Source organism: Clytia hemisphaerica, unplaced genomic scaffold (genome assembly GCF_902728285.1).
Source record: "Clytia hemisphaerica strain Z4C2 unplaced genomic scaffold, Clytia hemisphaerica genome assembly, whole genome shotgun sequence".
Lineage (NCBI taxonomy): Eukaryota > Metazoa > Cnidaria > Hydrozoa > Leptothecata > Clytiidae > Clytia > Clytia hemisphaerica.
Genome location: NW_027103671.1, coordinates 278888 through 294479, shown reverse-complemented (window position 1 = coordinate 294479; position 15592 = coordinate 278888). Strand labels below are relative to the sequence as shown.

The 15592-nt window shown below is 35.3% G+C and overlaps 2 protein-coding genes across 2 annotated transcripts; both read left to right on the top strand.

Annotated features, from left to right (window-relative positions):
- The first annotated feature begins 793 nt into the window (after window positions 1-793).
- Window positions 794-3356, top strand: LOC136803356 (uncharacterized). Its single transcript, XM_067060082.1, has 3 exons — window positions 794-1116; window positions 1459-1605; window positions 2230-3356. Exons 1-3 carry the CDS (start codon window positions 861-863, stop codon window positions 2835-2837), a joined length of 1011 nt encoding a protein of 336 aa, XP_066916183.1. The 5' UTR covers window positions 794-860; the 3' UTR covers window positions 2838-3356.
- Window positions 3336-15184, top strand: LOC136803355 (uncharacterized). The gene is made up of 10 exons (XM_067060081.1): window positions 3336-3604; window positions 4051-4110; window positions 5313-5471; window positions 6024-6141; window positions 7388-7521; window positions 8080-8248; window positions 9769-9928; window positions 11778-13014; window positions 13456-13671; window positions 13936-15184. The coding sequence occupies exons 1-10, from the start codon at window positions 3496-3498 to the stop codon at window positions 14139-14141; spliced, it is 2568 nt and encodes an 855-aa protein (XP_066916182.1). The 5' UTR covers window positions 3336-3495; the 3' UTR covers window positions 14142-15184.
- Window positions 15185-15592: the final 408 nt, after the last annotated feature.

The window sequence follows — 15592 nt, the reverse complement described above, 5'->3', positions numbered from 1 at the left end:
GCCATTCTTGTTTATGGTTTTTCCTATTCAGGGGTATGAGATAAACTTTCTTTATACTTTTTCTTGAATGTTGAGGAAAGTGAGAAATGAGAATTATGAATTTTGCCTTTATGTATTACAATGTATTGATATGTATTCACTTCATTGTAACAAATGAGAACATTGTACGCTGCAGTATCACTATACTGCTCACACGTTTCAAACCTTCTGGTCTTTTGAATATATAAATTGAACTTAGACTTGAAATGCATTTCCCATCAGCACTTAAACTGAAGTTGAAATATTCATAATCTACTTGTTATTGATATTATTGTAGAGATTTGTGATGAGAGCTGATATTGATATTAGAAAGAGCGACTCTCTCTAATTCGATCTTCAACGTTGAACTTCAAGAGACCTAGAATTTTCTTCGAATTAAAGAAAGATTTGAGTTACAGAAAGTATTTTGTATACTAATTTCTAGCTTAGGGGACAAATATTTTTGTTCGAATTGTAGATAGATTCGACTAGTAGAGGTTCGAATTAGAGAGAGTTTACTACAAAAAACTTGTGGAAGATTTTTCCAAACTCACTAACAACAAAATCAGATACCTAACCATACCATACCAGAAATTCGGTATTGAACCACGGTGCTGTGACAAACTTGGATTACACACTGTTTATTCATAAGAACATCAAAAAATTTTAAGCCTTCGGATTTTCTTAACTTTTTTGAGTTTTAAGCCTTAAAATGTTCTTAACTTGTTCTGCCATCAAAGCCTTATGTTCTTATATAGTTTGTTTATTTGTTTTATAGTTAGCATTTGAATGATAATACACTAACAATCAATATTACACAGATATTTACTTTATTTACTACAATGTCTGGAGAAACACATCAAATCCTACTCGTCTTCATTTTCTTATTCTCGTCTTGTTCCTTTGGTTTGTTTACTTTGAGCACGGTGGGCTCAAAATGGTTCGCTTGTCGAAGTGCGCAACACGTGACACAAAGGAGAGGGAGGACACCGTATGACTTGATTTTCACTTTATGGGAATATTGTGAGCGGACGCCTACTGATGATTATAAATGCGCCAAGATTGATGGCGCGGAACAATTTAAAGATGTGTTTCTAGGTAAGATATGTTAACCGTTTTTGACATTGGATTGCAACATTTTTTTAAGAATTCCACCAACTAAGCATTTGTCTACCTTTGCATATAATGAAAGGTGCCCCCAGCAGTGGTTTGTGTGAATGCGTAAATGGGATTTTTCACTTGCGTGAATGCGTGATCATTTTTAAAAAGCTGCGTGAATGTGGGAATTGGAAATTGCGTGAATAGAAATTGGAATTTTGAAAAAAATTGCGTGAATGCGGGAATTTGGAAAAAAAATCGCGTGATTGCGTGAATTGAAGGTTCACCTGTGGAGCCTCGTGAAAGTCTTGATTCTATATTGTACCTCCTCTCTATTTACAGATTTCAAGATTTTGCGTGTATTGGCGGTCAGTTGTATGGTGGCGAGTGGGTTGCTTGTTTTGTTGTGTTTATCGTTGTGTTTGTTACAACAACGCAAAATCTTCAGGCGTGTTGTCATTTTACAATGTGTTATCGCCTCATTTACTGGTAAGATATTCTTCTTCATTTTTGTCGATTTGTAAGTTTTTTTTAATACTGTAAGAGTGATATCGTTTGCTTACTCGTCAATTTTGATTTACAAGCTTTTTCACATTGACATTGACCCGGGTGTGGAGCAAGATTGGTCAGGAAAAGGAAAAGAATAGCATTTTTTTGCTTACAAGCATTATTTTGTTTAATAGCACAAAGTAACAATAGGGAGACACTGTCCCGATATGAAATATGTGTCTGATATGAAACGGAAACACTTATGTAAAAATAAGACCTTTAAAGTGGCATCATAGAATATTTCTAATTCCTAAACGTATGAATAGCTTCGGATTACCGTAATATTGATTTTCAGTTTTAACCCATTAAGTGCCACATATCATTGACACCAATGATATAAATTTTTTTCTGTCCTGTACCGGTAGTCGAGCATTTTTTTCTTAGTTGGTGTATACGTGCATTTGAAGTCAAAAAACGTTTGAAGATTTGAGGTTACGGATTGATGGCACTTAATGGGTTAAATTTCACTTTCAGTGTGAGACAGCATTGACTTGACAATATCCGTACCATAGCACACTTATTTATTTTCACTCTAGTAATAGCTATCTTTGTATCTATTTTCAGTCGTATTTGGAATCTCCAGCCTGGTCTATGCTGCTGCCAGAGGACAAGACATAGTTGGCTTGGAAGTACAATTTACCTTCGGTTGGAGTTGCGTATCTAGTTGGATTGCAACCATTATTGCATTTTTAAACGCTATAATGACTTTAGTTATGATCTGTGTTTACCTTGATCGACTCAACGAACGTGTCATTCAAGTTCGATTTGACCTAGGAATGGATAATCTTTCAATAAGATCAAACTCCTTAAGACGTATTAACGAGGATCTGGATATGTTGGAATCTGGACCATCTCATAGTGAACAAAATGAGAGAAATACAAACCAGGAGAATGATACAGATATTGGAATAGTTGGTCAAAAAACTGAATTAGATGGCGAATCTAAGACTATCAAACCAGCACATTCTACAAATGAAGAGAATGACAGAAAATCACCACATGACATTCATATATCTGCAGGAACCGAATTAAATGAATCTAAAACTGTCAAACCGATTCTAGAACCATTAACTTCTACGAGTGAACAAAGTGGGGTAGACATTTCTGAGGTGGAGAACAGACCAGAGAACATTGGAATAACTGCAGAAACCGAATCAATTGAACCTAATTAAGCGGCCAAATCGATTCTTGAACCAGAATCATCTCCAATATAAAACTGAAGTGCGAGACATGTTGAATAGGTGCAGGGACTGAATTGAGACAGCGAACCAATTCTCCAACCAAAACCAACTAGGCTGCTGACATCCACTAACGGATTCGTGCTCCTTATATATTACTTGGGGTTAATTGTAGAGGTCTGCAATTCAGACTAGGGCGAATACGGAACCTGATAATGTACTGTTGGATAATATACCTGCAATACAAATGAAGGAATTGACTGATATCATCGGCATCATTGGCAACTACTGATCAACAGAATAGAACTTATGAATATAAAAATGATCAACCAATGAACCGAGATAACAAATGATAACGTGACTGAAACATAAATATTTACATTGCCGGTTCTGATATATATGTTAGAAATGGTTTAATTTACAACCAAACAAATTACACACGTTACACACAGTTTGTTGAAAATAACATACTGTAAATGAGCAGTTCAAAGAGAAGAAAAATTATTTATTGCGGCTAAAATTTTCAAACAATTGTAACTTTGTTTCAATAATGAAAAAAAATTATATAGGAACTTGTACAAAAACAATATCCATAAATTTAATGAAAATTGGTTTTCAAGAATTTCTTTCTCGATGAATTTAACGGTTAAATATGAGATACTTGATTCTGATTGGTCAAATTTTGGTCCAATTCGGTCTATTGTTTGGTGTTTTTGATAATGATGATAAAATCAAACCACAAATTTATGGTTCTGTTACCGGTAAGTGTTCTATAGCATTTGTTCTTATTTTGTTCATATTTAAGAAAAAAGTATTCTAAACTTTATACCCAATTTTACTACTTGTCGAAATTCAGAATTTCCATGTCTGACTCTGTTCTTAGATACACCCTCTTCTCACAAACACACTGAGATTTTTTATCCCCCCTGAAAATAATTAGATATGTAAATCCTCACTGCCAAATATTGTGCCCCCTCCCCCACTGAATTTTCTGGCTCGAAAATAACGGAATTCAAATCCCCAGCCATGGGAAAACTTTGATAAAGAATACTCCTAAATTTCGAAAACTTTGGAGTGGTTCGTTTTCTTTCCAACCGTTAACAAGGCATAAATAAGGTTTGTAGGGATAACATTATACTACTTTTCGAAAGTTAACAGCTAAAGCTGGTAAACGCTCACGTTTTCATCCTACATCCTTTTCCCACAGATAAATTCACAGCCACTTGGAGCATCAACAAGGCAAGAGAATTGACCAACGAACTTATTGGTAAGAAACATGAATAATGTTATATCCTTATTGGTATTGATACTACCAATATCAATAGGGATATAACATCACCACTGACCTTTACGAGCCCTGGACCAAAATATATTCCCCATGTCCAATGGTGCTTATTCTTAAGTATTTCTAGGAAAAATAGATCTAAAGTCTATTCACGATAAGTGTGCACTCTTTGATGATGACCTCCAAAGATCAAAGAATCTCTCCAGTGAAAATGAAAGTTACAGCACTTTTCTACAAGATCTTCATTTTTTTCTTCTTCATTTTCATCTTTATTTTTAGAATTCTTTTGAAGATTTTTTTATTTCAAATTGTTCCACTCACAAATATCTCTCCAACGATAGCAAAGTTATAAAGATTGAAGAATTCCTTCAAAAGTTATAGGTAAAAGAAAAAAGAGTGCACACTTATCGTGAATAGACTTTAGCGCTTTCCGAGCATATACAACCACATTAAGTACGACTTTTCAAATTACTCTGATCGAAGATTTTGAGGGGCCAGAATTAAGAAACTACCTCTAGGGTTTATATAAAGCTGTTTGATTGAAACTCTTAATCTTCCTATGGAATCCAATAGCAAGTTTAAGTATTCGATATAAATTGAAGGAGACGGTATAAAGCAAATTTGACATGTCGCCTAAATCGCCGTTCACATTGCTCGATGGCGGTAAAATCACCAAAAAACTGTTTACGTGAGAAAAGGCAATAAAGAGCCATACATCAAATATCTACTTTATTTTGCGTACCGTCGTCCTCGATATCCTCCGATACATAAACTCACTAATTTACGAGGAGCTACGTCACTTTCCTTTGGTAGGAATTCCGTTTAAATTCTCTGCTGTTAATAAAGACTCGCTTTTAAGATTAGCATTTGCAAACCACACTCTCTTTGTTTCTCAAGCCGTCTATAAAATCCTTATGAGAAACTCAATAACCAGGTTAAGTATATATGTTTTTTTTTGCGACGGAGTTTTCCGCTTCTGATTTATCTAGATGCTGATCAACTGAGGACGACGGTAAATAAGTACTTTTACCGTCCTCGATTTTGCAGGTAAAAACTGCGGGTTGTTCCAAATCTTTTCAGTCACTCTACCGCGCCTTCAAAGTGCAAATACTTAAACTCTTTAATAACCAGGTTAAGTCACTATTGATGAAAAAGGCATTCAATATCATATTTTCTACATTCAGCTGAACGTAGTGATGGTACCAAATTCGTTGAAGGAGATCTTCGTGTGACACCTTTGCTTGCACAGATACGAACTGGTCAACAAGTAGATCCAGCTGAAATTGCCAACAAATTGAAATGGAAATCCAATGTCATCCCTTACGTCTTTCATGAAACCATTAGTAAGTTTCAACCCACTGATCTTTAACTACTTGGCTGGAACGGGCTTCCTATAAACGAAATAGTTGAATAGCCTGCCAATCTTTGTTTTCAATTCTGCGGTCGTCAACAGCGCGATTCGAATGTTTTGAAATTCGAACGTTCGCTCGGTAAAGTAGAAAACAACATGGCGGACTAATCAACTTCATAACCGGACAATTTCACGGGAAATTTGGAGCAGTTACCTTATATGATGTGCAAAGAAATATGATATCTGTGATTATTTTACCAGGGATTTATTCTGTCTATAGGGCGCTTAGTAAATTTTAAGATAGCGTCCTGATTGGCTTATTGAACTTGATAAGTTTGATTATTAAAATGCCATAACAATATCTTTACTTTTATTGTCTATCACTCGTATGTTCAGTCTTATTGCAGTACAGTATAGGTCTACGTGTACCCAACTGGTGATTTAGTTGTCAATTGATTTGAAACAGAATGTGTTTAATCGACCTTCTTGCGGAAGATTCCTGACTTATGAATATTTGTCACGAATTTTTTTCTGTTCATTTTAGCGGAACACAAACGAGGAGCCATCGAAGCAGCCATTAAAGACTTCCATCAGTTTACCGTCATACGTTTCGCTCCAAGAACTAATGAACCTGATTATCTCAATTTCATTAAAGATAACGGGTATGATTTTGTTTTAGAATTGTATCATTTGATCAAAAACGGTTTTGTTAGAATTCATATTTGATTTTGTAACACCAGAGGAATATAAAGAGATGGAAAAACAGCTTCTTGAAAACAATGGAAAGACGCCATATACCAGGTCTCTTGCCCTTAAGGGAGTTTATGTCGAGTTAATAGGTTTCTTTTGTTGTCGCTATAAAATCTGCATAATTAGCGTGTTGTGACAAAATTCTCTTGTCTCAAGCCTGATTATCTGCAAACTTTTAGGGCTTATATTTTGGGTACACCTCTCCTATACGAAAAGGTACTTATATCTTCTTGCTCAGAATGTCTTAGCAATTCTACTGATATAACGGCATCATGACCGCACCATGATATGGAAAGCTAGAGCTCGAGGAAATTATAACTTCATCTTGGTTTTACTCGATTTCTGACAGCTTTACAAGAATAAAAATAAGAATTGCTCCTTATTCCTAAAAATTGAACTAGTAATCGGCGAAAAAGGAAAAACAAATTTTCATTTTTATTGTCAAATCATGTAGAAACCGTCCGATGTGTATGGCGAGCCTTCCTTTCTGGACTTTTATTAAATGACCTAATCAACGTTTTTACAATATAATTTTCAATAGAAGTGATCGTTGAACTTTGAGTAATCAGAAAAGCTGTTTTTCCATCTCTTTACATTCCACTGGTAACACTACCTTCAAGTAGAAGAAAACTTTGTTCTTTGGTAATTTGGGCACAATACACAGGTTGCAAAATTAAAGTCTGAAGACAAATCACACTTTTGCTTGAAATTGTTATGTGCTTGTACATGACATTTATTTCTGATTGTTTCGAATTTGTTGACACTAATAAAGTTATCAGCTGTAAGTTGTAAAGCAAGTAACATGGGAATTAAATCACGTGAACTTTTTCGAGTAATCACATGCTTTGACTGCATTGATATAATTTTCCAACCCGTGTATTCAAATTTGCGTATTCCTCAATATGAAGGTCAAAAATTAGTGGTCGCTTGCGCGCGTCTGATTTTTCCAAAAACTAATAAGTTATATTTCAAATTTTTCCTGAGAGTATCTCAGTAGTGCTATTATTACTGTACCACTTTCAAAAAAATTCTGATCAAAGATTTTGCTTAGCTAGGATTGAGAAACTTGGTCCAGGGTATACAAAGGTCATTGCTTAGACCACTTGTCCATCGTTCACCATGTTACAGGAATTTTATTGTTTTCATATTTACCATCAGGTGCTGGTCATTCGTTGGTTGTCAAGGAGGACCGCAAGATATCAGCATTGGTAACGGATGTGGATATAGAGGAACTGTCATTCATCAAATCATGCACGCCCTGGGTTTCCTACATGAAAATACTAGAACAGACCGTACGTTTTTAGTGTTTACCTTTTAAATTTGATATAAAGAAATTTAGTTATTTTGCTCTAGTGTAAAAGTGGAGCATTTGGCTACGGTGTGCGAGGTTGTTGGTTCTATTCCCTGGCTCGGGTCATATAAAAAACTTCGTACTTATTACAAAAATGGTACTTGATTCTTCTCTATTGAGTATTGAGTACTTAGTAATTAAGAGAAGGGTCACGCGAGAAAGAGTAACGCCCTCCCCTAGCTTAAGGTAGATAGCTATCGAAATATGAACCTTTGTGTCGCTTCCGACTGCGGTGGCAGATTTACTACTAAAATAGCTTATTCAGGATTTCGAGGTACTGCGAAAATAGGGTTCGGCGCGTAACAAGTTTTGAAAAGGTATTCAACGATTACTGTTCCTTGAATATAGAAAGTCAAAATTTAAGAGATGTGATTGGTGCGATTGATGATTTTTCGTATAACCTTATCGAAGATCCAGGTGATCCAGGTGAAGAAAAGGTCAATGCATTTTTATTTGTATATAATTTAAGACTGATAAACATAATTTCTTCATGTTACAGGGGAAAATTATTTGACAATCGATAGTAACAATATCGAAGAGGGATTTGCACATGATTTTGAAAAATATGAAAACCGAATGATTTATATGAATGGTGTACCGGCGAATTGTGATTTAACTCAATCACAAAATCCTGGAATCCAAAATGCACAATTGTTGAAATTCAATGAGTAAGTTGCTGTAGGGTACTCAAGGTTCTTTTGAACTGCGTTTAAACTACGTTATAATGATCGAGAATAGAAAAATAAACTCAGTAGGGTGGTGGGTCGACTCAAATTCGGGCAAACTGGGTATGTTCTCTCTTATTGGCCGAAAACTGCCATATCTAAGGTGTGAAAGAGCCATTTGAAAAACCTCCGCTGGGGGGGGCTGCCTGCCACCACGCTACTGATAAACTGTACATATAAAAACAATTAGACAATGCCGAATGACTACTCAAATCTAGTCTACGTTCATACCAAATTCATGAATTTGTATAACAAGCCGCTTCTTTTGTGGACATTTGAATAGCGTAAATTTTTACCCATTATAAGCCTTGGTAATTTGCTTATATCGTCAGTCTTTTACAAATAGATTCGTAAGATTGTTTTTGTGGGTTCTCTAAATCAAATATCTTTGCGACCGTATTATAAACTGTAGCATGCCGTAAAAAGATGTCGTGAATCCTAATGATTCATCATATTCATTACGTAATGTTTTAGGGTTGCGAGCTGACAGGTATGTACCGCCCGACTTTTGACCCTCGGACCCTTAGTGGGACTAAAAAGGAGAAAAAAATAAGTAAATTTCGCAATTTTTGTGACCCTTTTTGGGACTAATTTGACCAAATCTTTATCTTTCAAGGAGCAAAAAGTTTCAATTTTCTGGTTTTTCCAATTCTTACAGGACTTTAACCTTTAGACACCGCTGTTTTTAAAAACAGCGCTGCTGCCGCTGTTTTTTTTCATGAAAATGGAGGTTTCACGGAAAATGTCATACAATCTGAACCGCTAAAGCTTAAGTAAATAGTAAACCCATTTTGGAAACCAGAATAAGTCTTCTTTCAACTAGAATCAAAAAAAGAAGTACAAACAAACAGTTTTTCCTATAGCTCAAGTCAAAATTTTGCCTAAAAATTCTACTCTTCTACAAAAAGTCACTTTTTTGGACAAAGTACAGACCTTGAAACTTAGCACGATTGTAGGTGCTTCTTATTACTTTCAGATGCTTTTTACATAATCTGAAAATTGTAAGTGGTCTTTAATTTATAACAAGTTGAATTGACCTCACTCTCAAAACGTACGCGGTACGTCGTTCGGCCTGTATACCTTATCGGGGAAAACTTCGTCGGGGAAAATTTTCGTCGGTGAAAATTTTCGTCGGGGAAAAATTCGTCACTTGCTGGTAATTGGTAAACGCATTAAGGCCAGGGAAAATTTTCGTCGGGGAAAATATTCGTCACTTGTCCAAAATTTCTTCACTTTTCCCCGACGAAGTTTTCCCCGACGAAGTTTTCCCCGATAAGGTATATGACGTACGCAGTACGTCGTTCGGCTTCTAAAGGTTAAGGTCCAAAAAAGGCACCCTTACGGCATATAACCGTACCCTTCACTTGCCTAATCAACCCCCCCCCGGACCTGAATGTTTCCTTAGAAAGCACTTTGTGAAATATCACGAGTATAAATATTTTCTTCATTTGTTTCCCAAACAGATATGACTATTTCAGTATCACACATTTGGGTTGTCATGCGTTTAGTACAACATCAGAGTTGAAGACAATGCAAGCGAAGGATGATGAAGTAGATGACAACGATCTTGGTCAACGAAATGGATTCTCACATTCTGATATTCAACGTTTAAAAGCTGCTTATGTATGATTTCATCTTTTTCTTAGAAGTCCAGTAAATTTTGGTTGAGACTACACGCTTTTTTTAAAATAAGAATTGTGTTTTTCCAATTCATCATGAATATTCTTAATTTTTTGGGAAAAGTCATCCGGAAAAATTCTTAAGGGCTACATACACTACACAATATATTGTCAGGCAATATATTGATGATATATTGCTGAATGTCGACAATATATTCTAAGTAGCTCTTTAGACTACACGATATATTGACGAACAATATTCGACAATATGGTTTGCGGACCGTAATGTACGAAGTAAACAACTGGTACTCTATTATAAAAAGGAATTTTCTTTCTGTAAACAATCCCCCTTTATTGTTGGAATATTGCAAATCGAGCTGACAATATATTGCGGACACCTTTTCAATATATTGTCGACATTCAGCAATATATCATCAATATATTGCCTGACAATATATTGTGTAGTGTATGTAGCCCTTAAGTAGCCCTTTACGGTATTCTTAGATTTGGATCCAAACCCAGCCAAAATCAAGCATGTAATACATACATCAGGGAAAGGTTTGGCATTTTTGTTGAACCTTTTAACCTTATTGGGGAATAATTGGCAATTTAAAGATAAAATGCTCTTAAAATGGTATTCTTAGGTTCAGTTGCCAAATTTCATAATGGTGATATTCTTACCATATTCTTAATCTTGATTTTGTGGCAAATTTCATCATAAACATTCTTATAAAGTTATTCTTATTGTACTCAACTGTTCTTTTTTCTTCTTCTTGATTTTCAGGATTAAATATTCTTGAAATGTTCTTAATATGTTTCCCGTATTTACTTATTGATTTAAAAAGGGTTTAAAATTCTTTTTCTTAACCATTTCTGAAATTTTGAGACTGGGATTTCTGTTAATTGTACAAAGTTGAGCCTGATGTTCTTATAAAAAAAGTGTGTAGATATAATCATGGTTCTTATTTTGACCGATGAACGGCAAATTTAGTCGGTGTAAACACAAATGAAGCACATTGTATTTGAGTGATTGAAAATGTGACCAAAGAAATTGATGTAATGTGTGATTTAAAAATGATATGCATGTAATTTTAGACTACGACCCTGGACATAAATCTTTAACCCTATTAGCCCCAGGGGGGGGGTAGAATCTACCACGCTGGAGTTCTTTTGTGAATATCTCTGAGAGAAATTTTTTAAACGACTTTTAACAAAATCTTATTAAGAGTACTTGTGCAAAATTTTAGGATCATAGGTTGTTCAGATCAGGTTTTATGACTTTATTGTGAAACATGACATAAAACCCAGCTAAAATCGCTTAAAACTCAAAATTTTAAAGCAGCAATTATGTTAAAGAACAACCTTTTATCTTTCTGAATCTTTAAACAGAATCTAAATATCTTTATTGGTTTGACTGTAATAGACATTTTTGTAAACCATATATTTGGGCTTTTTTCCGACAGGTGGAAATTTTGTGATGGCGTCATCGGTTTTTGAATGATGTCAACAATTTTTTTTTCTTCCTGGAAATTTGTGTCATGATGGAGAACACCTGTACCAAATTTCAAGACCATAACTCTTCTATATCAAAAATAATCGAGGGTGGTAGATTCTATCCCCCCCTGGGGATATCAAAGTCAAAAAAGCTTGGGGCCAATAGGGTTAATCCTTTTTAATAATTTGAATAACTTCTCTTCTCATAACTATTAAGGTTCATAAACTGATTGGTTCTGTTTTAACATTGAAGGCCGTTGAATGGGGGTCAATTACTAATAAAATTCTACATAAGAAAAATGTTTCAATTAATCTTTTACGTTCTAATATCCATATAAATTTTATTGTTAAATTTTCAGGGTGAATTAGCAAAATTGAATAACGCCAATGATAATGTCAATGATATCACAGTCAGCACCAACGGGATCAACTTAAAACCAACCGAACCTCTAACAAAACTATTGGACAATCTTAATCCAAATCCATTGAGGAAGCCAGATCCAATTGCCACCGAACCTCTAACAAAACCACTGGACAATCTTAATCCAAACCCATTGAGGAAGCCAGATCCATTGGCAACCGAACCTCTAACAAAACCACTGGACAATCTTAATCCGAACCCATTGAAAAAGCCAGATCCATTAGCAAACGAACCTCTAACAAAGCCATTAGACAATCTTAATCCAAATCAGCTGATGAAGCCAGATCCGATAGCCACCAACCCATTGAACCAACACATTAACAATTTACCTAACAATGTAAACCATCCTTTATTGAAACCATCAAACTCTGGTGCTTTAGAAGAGAATCTGCAACCTTTACATGATCCAGATCCATTGCCGAACCCTTCATTTCAAGACACCACAAACGCACATCTAAATCTGCAACATCCGTTAACAAAAGCTGCAAACGCTAACAATTTACAACAACAGCCCAGTCATACTTTACCACATTTAAACAATCCAGAAATGCAGCCCACAAATCCTCTAAATCCAACTCAACCAATAAACCGTCCACTAATAGACGAACAACCATTAGATTTAATGAAGCCACACGATTCTTCCATTCCTGGCAATCCTGGACCAGGTCTTCATAACAATGTTGGAGGAATGGCTGGTGTAGATGGAATAGGACCCAATGGTCTACCAGTAGGTCCTGGTATTAATCCTTTAGAGAAGCCATCCTTACCATTACCAGTAGATATGCCGACTCCACACTCGCCTCAAACCCTTGATTCCGAATTAAACCTATTAGACAGGCTTTCGCCTGATGCGAGGCTAGCTCAAGAAAGACTTTCACAAGACAGGCTAGCAGCGCCTCTAAATGCATTTAATAGACTTGGATCTCAGGGTCTACCGGTGCAGCTTATAACAACTCCTTTACCACCAACGGCTTTAACACCAACAGTATTACAACATGTAGTTATGAGAGGAGAATACATTCCATGCAGCAAATGTCCACCAAAGAGAGGTGACTTATGCACTTGTCCAAGCAAACCTAGAGATGTTAAAACCTCACAACTGCTATCAAAACTTGTTCCCGGACGGCACAACTCTGGTCAACTACAGTCGTCTGCTGATCTCATTACATGCAATTGTAAGCGATCTACCGTTTAACAGTTTATTGTTGACATTTCTACTTCATTTTTGCAATGTTCACTCTCTAGTTCTCAGTTAAATATGCTTGTAGAGGTGTATGACTGGAGTTTTTCCAATATTATCTTAGTCTAGAGCTAGACTACTAATTAACATCAGTTTTACTCAAAAGCTTTTACAGTGGTAGAAACTTCTATCGAGAAGTTTGTTTACTTTTCGAGAAATTTGTCCAGACCACTATTCCAACTTCCCGTACGGCGGCTGTTTTTCTTCTTTTTGACTTTGAGGCAGGATTGCTCCTACGTTTTGTGTTAAAAGAATAGTGGTCTGAAAATCGAGACTAATATTATCTGAATTCTCCGTAGATCAACCATACTTTGTTCTTCTTTGTAAAGTACTCGCTTCATCTTTGACTCTGTTGTTATTATTGAAATCGTTTCAGCCTATCCATGTTGGCCAGATGATTTTGTATGGTCAGATGACGGTTTACCACCAAACTGCAACTGTGGTCCCAAATCAAAGAATCCTAATACCAATCCAGTTTGTCGTTGCAATTGTATTAAAATGCATTCAGACAAAAGCGATAGTAGCTGGAATAATAATCTACTTTGCTTCAGAGATACAAAGTTGAATCCAAGGTTGATCCTGTCAACAAATCGTAAGTAAATTTCTTTTTCATTATTCATGGCGTATTGAGGAACGCCCAGTGGTGGGTTTGTGAGAGGTTAAAAGATGGAGAGTGATAATCTCCTTGTAAGGGGCTTGGCTAAAAGAAACTCTTTCCGTTAATTTTGAACCCCCCCCCCCTTAGATCTACCACTTACACAAACTAATATTTCTACCTACATATACATGAGCATTTTCTACTGCTTCTTCAAAACTTCAAATGCTCATTTTTTCATTCATATACTTTCTCTCCTAGCACACTTACCGCAACGCAAATGTTTACGTTTCCCACAATCGAATGTCGGTTGGAAAGATACTTTCCTTTGCATGGATTCAAATGTTCCTTATCATTTGTTTTGGTCGAGAAATAATGATGATATGGCAGATAAAAATCAATGTCTGTTGATTTCAGAGCCTGATGATAAACAATGGAACAAAATGTATTTATGTAATGCACTGTAGATTTCTTATAATGGACTTGAATACTGTATGGACTTTTCATTTGTATTAGTCGAAAAACGAGCATGACATAAATCAATTTCAAAGACTCAATCAAGGAATTTTTGCAGATATCTTTGTATGGATTCAAATGTCCCATTTAATTCTTTTGGTCGAATACGCGGATGACATATTAGATAAAAATCGTTGTCTGTTAGTTCTAGAGCACGATGATAATAAACAATGGAACAAAATGTATTTGTGTAATGCGCATTAATTTTCTTTTACTGGACTCGAATGTTCCTTACCGTTTCTTCTGGTTGAGAAACGAGGATGACAAAAATCAATGTCTGTTGATTTCAAAACACGATGATAAGCGATGGAAGAAATTGTATTAATACGACTTGTTGTTGATATTCTTGTATTCTTGTATGGATTCAAATGTTCAGCGTCTAGTAATTCCAGAACCTTGTGTTAAACAATGGAACAACGAAAATGTATTTATGTAATGCACTGTAGATTTCTTTTGATGGACTCGAATGCTCATTTTCATTTGTATTAGTCGAAAGACGAGGATGATAAAAAAGTCTGTCGATTTCAGAACCTAATAATCAACAATGGAAGAAAATGTATTCATGTAATGCACTGTTCAATAATGAATGAATGTATTTTGAACTCGGACGTTTATTTGCATTGGATGGCAAAGGTGATAATAAGGTTTGCCTCACAGAGATTTATATAGTTTGGTAAGCATATCATACCAATGGCATAAAGAAAATCGATTTTTCGAAAATTTTCTGATAAAATCCAACATGGTTCAAAGAAGTAGAAATATGAATATCTGGAATTCGAATTTGAATATATTCGAAAGTGTTTTCAAATTTGAAAATGATAAACATTTTTAAAGATCTAACTCACTTTCGGTATTCGTTTGTTCAATCTTCCGTAAAGTAATTGTTCAAATTGTTTGTACAAGATTTAAAATTGCAGCCTGCTTGCCAGCTTTTTTCCAAGGAAAATATTTTTTTGTAAACTTTTGATAAAAATAGATAAGATTATTTAATTGGAATTTGTTGTTGTTTTGGATCACGATTCTCCGGGGGTACCTGGTTCGCGTTGTGACGGGTGTTTACGAGCTACACGTTTGTTTTTTTATTAGAACACCTAAAATTTGGCTGAGGCTGGATGTGCTTATTTTTTTAGCAATTTTCAGCTAAAATGTTCTTAATTGCGTTCTAAAATTTGGACAATATTTGACTCTCAATTTTAGAAAATCCATCCCTAAGTTCGGTTAAAACTGCTTGAAAAGAAGAAAGAATTGTAGTTTCTTGTCATTTTTGAGGCTGGGCATGTTCTTACGATGCTCTTAATTTTTCGACAAATTTCAGCCTGAATGTTCTTATAAACTGGGTTCTAATAAAAAAAAAGTGTAAAAGCGCAAATTTGATCCGTTTCACCCACGAATAGAAATTTTT